Here is a 6,000-nt window from a genome sequence, read left to right on the forward strand (position 1 = left end):
TTTTTGCTGATTTATTAAAGAAAAACTGAAACATCACACAGCCATAAGTATTCAGACCCTTTGCTGTGACACTCATATTTAACTCGGGTGCTGTCCATTTATTCTGATCATCCTTAAAATGGTTCTACACCATCACTAGAGTCCAGCTGTGTTTGATTATACTGATTGGACTTGATTAGGAAAGCCACACGCCTGTCTATGTAAGACCTTACAGCTCACAGTCCATGTCAGAGCAAATGAGAATCATGAGGTCAAAGGAACTGCCTGAAGAGCTCAGAGACAGAATTCTGGCAAGGCACAGATCTGGGCAAGGTTACAAAAATATTTCTGCTGCACTTAAGGTTCCTAAGAGCACAGTGGCCTCCATAATCCTGGAATGCAAGACGTTCTGGACGATCAGAACCGTTCCTAGAACTGGCCGTCCCGCCAAACTGAGCAATTGGGGGAGAAAAGCCTTGGTGAGAGAGGTAAAGAAGAACCCAAAGATCACTGTGGCTGAGCTCTAGAGATGCAGTCGGGAGATGGGAGAAAGTTCTAGAAAGTCAACCATCACTGCAGCCCTCCACCAGTCGAGGCTTTATGGCAGAGTGGCCCAACGGAAGCCTCTCCTCAGTGTAAGGCAGACGAAAGCTTGCATGGAGTTTGCTAAAAAACACCTGAAGGACTCCAAGATGGTGAGAAATAAGATTCTCTGGTCTGATGAGACAAAGATAGAACATTTTGGTCTGAATTCTAAGCGGTATGTGTGGAGAAAACCAGGCACTGCTCATCACCTGTCCAATACAGTCCCAACAGTGAAGCATGGTGGTGGCAGCATCTTGCTGTGGGGGTGTTTTTCAGCTGCAGGGACAAGAAGACTGGTTGCAATCGAAGAAAAGATGAATGCGGCCAAGTACAGGGATATCCTGGACAAAAACTTTCTCCAGAGTGCTCAGAACCTCAGACTGGGCCGAAGGTTCACCTTAAAAAAAAAGACAATGACCCCAAGCACACAGCTAAAATACCGAAAGAGTGGCTTCAGAATAACTCCGTGACTGTTCTTGAATGGCCCAGACAGAGCCTTGACTTAAACCCTATTGAGGATCTCTGGAGAGACTTGAAAATGGCTGCCTACCAACGTTCACCATCCAACCTGACAGAATTGGAGAGGATCTGCAAGGAGGAATGGCAGATGATCCCCAAATCCGGGTTGTTGGAACTTGTTGCATCCTTCCCAAAAAGATTCATGGCTGTATTAGCTCAAAAGGGTGTTTATACTACAAACTGAGCAAAGGGTCTGAATACTTATGGCTGTGTGAGATTTCAGTTTTTCTTTTTTAATAAATCTGCAAAGATTTCATCAATTCCTTTTTTCTGTCAATATGGGGTACTGTGTGTATATTAATGTGGGAAAAATTAACTTAAATGATTTTAGCAAATAGCTGCAATATAAAAAAAGATTGAAAATTTTAAGGGGGTCTGAATACTTTCCATACCCACTATATATTGCTGGCGTCAGGCAGAATCCTCACATTTCCGAAACCATAACATTTCAGGACCCCCCGGCCCCCATAAAAACACCACATTTGTTGAGCCATTAACATTAGATCAAAGAGAGCAAGCCATTTTCAACACTTATGATCGGTCAATAATTCCTGACAATAACAGACTCTTGTGGGGACTGACCAATAGGTCAGATTTATTATTTATTTGACGTTATTTTCACGCAACAGTGACAATATGTTTAATGAACATGTAATAGTGTATTTATTTATTCATTCATTGCCACATTATTATCCATCCATGTTCTTTAATGCTTATCCTTCAGATTGCAGGTGTGTTGGAGCCTATCCCACCTGACTTTGGGCAGGAGGCAGGGTACACCCTGGACTGGTCGCCAGCCAACGCAGCGTACATAAAGACAAACAAGCATTCACAAACAAACAAACAAGCATTGACACGCGCATTCGCACAGAATTATGAGTCTTCAATGAACTTACATTTTGGAACATGGGAGAAAACCTGAGCACCCGGAGAAAACCCACACAAGCGTGGGGAGAACATGCAAACTCCACACAGGAAGGCTGCAGCTCAGATTCAAACCCCCAACCTCAGAACCGTGAGGTAGATGTGTTCACCACGGGTCCACTGTGCCCCATTTACAACCCCAATTCCAATGAAGTTAGGATGTTGTGTTAAACATAAATAAAAAAAGAATACAATGATTTACAAATCATGTTCAACCTATAGTTAATTGAATAACACTACAAAGATATTTAACGTTCAAACTGATCAAATTTATTGTTTTTAGCAAATAATCATTAACTTAGAATTTTATGGCTGCAACACGTTCCAAAATAGCTGAGACAGGTGGCAAGAAAGACTGAGAAAGTTGAGGAATGCTCATCAAACACCTGTTTGGAACATCCCACAGGTGAACAGGCTAATTAGGAACAGGTGGGTGCCATGATTGGGTATAAAAGGAGCTTCCCTGAATTGCTCAGTCATTCACAAGCAAAGATGGGGCGAGGTTCACCTCTTTGTGAACAAGTGCGTGAGAAAATAGTCGAACAGTTTAAGGACAATGTTCCTCAACGTACAATTGCAAGGAATTTAGGGATTTCATCATCTACGGTCCATATCATCATCAAAAGGCTCAGAGAATTTGGAGAAATCACTGTATGTAAGCGGAAAGGCCGAAAACCAACATTGAATGCCTGTGACCTTCGATCCCTCAGGCGGCACTACATCAAAAACCGACATCAATGTGTAAAGGATATCACCACATGGGCTCAGGAACACTTCAGAAAACCAATGTCAGTAAATACAGTTCAGCACTACATCCGTAAGTGCAACTTGAAACTCTACTATGCAAAGCAAAAGTCATTCATCAACAACACCCTGAAACACCGCCGGCTTCTGTGGGCCCAAACTCATCTCATATGGACTGATGCAAAGTGGAAAAGTGTTCTGCGGTCCTACGAGCCCACATTTCAAATTGTTTTTGGGAATTGTGGACGTCGTTTCCTCTGGGCCAAAGAGGAAAAGAACCATCAGGACTGTTATGGACGCAAAGTTCAAAAGCCAGCATCTATGATGGTATAGGGCTGTGTTAGTGCCAATGGCATGGGTAACTTACACATCTGTGAAGGCACCATTAATGCTGTAGGGTACTTACACGTTTTGGAGAAACATATGCTGCCATCCAAGCAATGTCTTTTTCATGGACGCCCCTGCTTATTTCAGCAAGACAATGCCAAACCACATTGTGCACGTGTTACAACAGCGTGACTTCGTAGTAAAAGAGTACGGGTACCAGACTGGCCTGCATGCAGTCCAGACCTGTCTCCCATTGAAAATGTGTGGCGCATTATGAAGCGTAAAATACGACAACGGAGACCCCACACTCTTGAACAGCTGAAGCTGTACATCAAGCAAGAATGGGAAAGAATTCCACCTACAAAGCTTCAACAATTAGTGTCCTCAGTTCCCAAACGTTTATTGAATGTTGTTAAAAGAAAAGGTGATGTAACACAGTGGTAAACATGACCCTGTCCCAGCTTTTTTGGAACGTGTTGCAGCCATAAAATTCTAAGTTAATGATTATTTGCTAAAGATTTATCAGTTTGAACATTAAATATTTTGTCTTTGTAGTGTATTCAATGAAATATAGGTTTAAGATGATTTACAAAATCATTGTATTCTGTTTTTATTTATGTTGAACACAACGTCCCAACTTCATTGCAATTGGGGTTGTATAATGCTTTGGTTTTTTTAGTGTTTGTTTTACATTTTGATTTATACATACCACTTTATTTCAGCTGGTTTTTTTACGGGCCTATAAATAAAGTTGAATTGAGCTGAGGCGAACAACTTAAAACTGAACTCAAAACTTCAACCGACTCTTGCGTAATGTCAACATGGCAAAAACATCAAGCATGTCCATCTCGTGGGGTGCTGCCAATGCCAATCTGTGACCTGCCATCACAGCAAACTATTTGCTCTGACCAACTTCGAGTTGAATGTAGCTTGTGTAGAACTCCTCGCTGTACCCAATCCAAGCGGCATCATCAGTCTGAAGTAAATGTGAGGCAGAAATGGTGCGTGGCCAAATGAAAAAGTTGACACCAATCCCGTTTGATTCTGTGAAGTCAGCAGCCTGACAAGCTCTGATGAGCGCAGCATCACACTGGGGCTTGTCTCTCTCGGGGGCGGAGAGATGTTTGTGGTCTCACACTACAGACACAAGGACAAACCAACACACTTCTTGCTTTGCGCAGCTGTGCGTGTCTCTCGGTGAGAGTGGAAATAAAGCTATGTGCTGATTTTTATGGCAGGTTAAGTGGAGTCTGAACGACCGAATGTTGCATTAGACTTCAATTTCTGCAGCATCACTGGCACACGCACTTTTTTGTGCACCCACTTGCCCCTGTATTAGGTTATCACCCACCCTACCCCACCCCCACACACGCCGTCCTCCCTCCTTTGCACTTGCTGCACAACTGCAGAGAAAACAGCAGCAACCAGCGGAATAGTCTTGCAAGCAACGCAAAGTCTCTCAATTCCCTACACACACACACGCGCACAAACTCACCAGTTGGGTTCTTGGTTTTCTTGAGGCTCCTGCCACAAAGACACTGCAGCATATGCGATCCTTTTCTGAAAATGTTGCTCCAAATAAACCGCATGGATTTGGCCGAGAAGGGGGAGGAGTATGAATAGGAAGGAGAACAGGAGGTGGGAGACGAGACGCGCACCGGATGCGGCAGCCTAAATTTCTGCCACCGCACGGGGGCCGGCCCGCCCCCCTGTTGGCATGCCAGCGGAAACGGCCAGCTGTTGGGCTCAGTTCGACTGCGCTTGGCTCCCCGAATCTGCACCATAGAAATGAAGAGAAGAAGCAAGCCCGGGCCGTCGCCCGGTTTCTCGCCCGCTTCCACGTATTTCGCCTTGTCGTCGTCCCTGTGCGGCAGGAAAAGAACGACCTCCGCCTCGGGCTGCCGGAGAGGCCGGTGGTGCTCAGCAGCGGAGGGTGAGGGTGAGGATGAGGAGGTGGGGAAGGAGGCGGAGCGGTCGCTGCTGCTGCTGCTGCTGTTGCCGCGCTCCCGCCGCGGCGTCAAGAGCCCCCGAGCGCTCCTCTTCAAATGGCGTCGTCGTGTGCCGCGCGGCGCGGAGAGCAGGCATGCGGCGGGGCTAGTGGCAAGTCGGCGGTACGCGGCAGCTGTCGGCTTCTGCACAAAAAAACATTGCATATTAGTGACGGAGGGATGGCAGGGCTCGGTGCGTCCGTCCGTCTGGGGGGTGGGGAGGGGACGAAAGGTCTCGGTGGGCGGGATGCGGACCGCGGGTGTCCGTCAGCAAGTCGCTGGCATCTTTGTATCAGTGGAGCGGGTAACAACTGCAGCGAGGGGGGCTGCTTTCCAAAGGCACACGCACGCACACGCGCACCCACACGCGCTAGACGCACAATCCTCCAAGCAGCAGCGGGAACCGCGCTAGTCCTCCTCCTCTGCTCACTGACGGGAATCACAGCAGGGAATCTCTGCACGGTCCCACAACGCGCTCCATTCCCCCGCAAAAGTCCTTAAGAATATTTATACACTCCGTCTTTCGGCCTCCGGAAGCGCAAATATACTCTTCCTCGCGGCAGCACGTTGCGGGAGTTGTGGCGATAAAGTGGCCGGAAAGGGAGCTCGCGGGCGCCCTCGGCTGCTGCTCTCCAGACAACCGAAGGAGAGGTGCACACAGTCGCGTTCAAGCTACCTGCAAAGTAGCGAGAGCGATCGACTTACACGATATCCGGTTCGCAACTTTCACAATAAAAGAGATTTGCCTGCCAAATAGTTCACACGGGTGTGAGGGCACCCGCGTGCAAGTATACCACCCTGAATGTTCATTAAAAAAAAGTGTTGTTGCCATCAGAGCACAAGTGAAATCGGAAGTTTACATGCACTATATAAAGAGACACGTTTTTTTCCTCACCATCACTGACATGAAATAAATGTTAACTTTTCCTGTTTT

At 46.6% G+C, this 6,000-nt stretch overlaps 1 protein-coding gene across 1 annotated transcript in view; it reads right to left on the reverse strand.

Moving 5' to 3' along the window:
- The window catches only part of LOC133489989 (fibroblast growth factor 14-like), a 78,208-nt gene extending 72,480 nt beyond the window's left edge, over positions 1 to 5,728 (reverse strand). The window contains exon 1 of the mRNA XM_061799392.1: positions 4,574 to 5,728. Within this exon, the coding sequence (XP_061655376.1) occupies positions 4,574 to 5,231 (658 nt within the window). The 5' untranslated portion in view covers positions 5,232 to 5,728. The remainder of the gene's footprint in view (positions 1 to 4,573) is intronic.
- Between the last annotated feature and the right edge of the window lie 272 nt (positions 5,729 to 6,000).

The sequence above is a fragment of the Phyllopteryx taeniolatus genome, chromosome 1 (genome assembly GCF_024500385.1).
Source record: "Phyllopteryx taeniolatus isolate TA_2022b chromosome 1, UOR_Ptae_1.2, whole genome shotgun sequence".
Taxonomy (NCBI): Eukaryota; Metazoa; Chordata; class Actinopteri; order Syngnathiformes; family Syngnathidae; genus Phyllopteryx; species Phyllopteryx taeniolatus.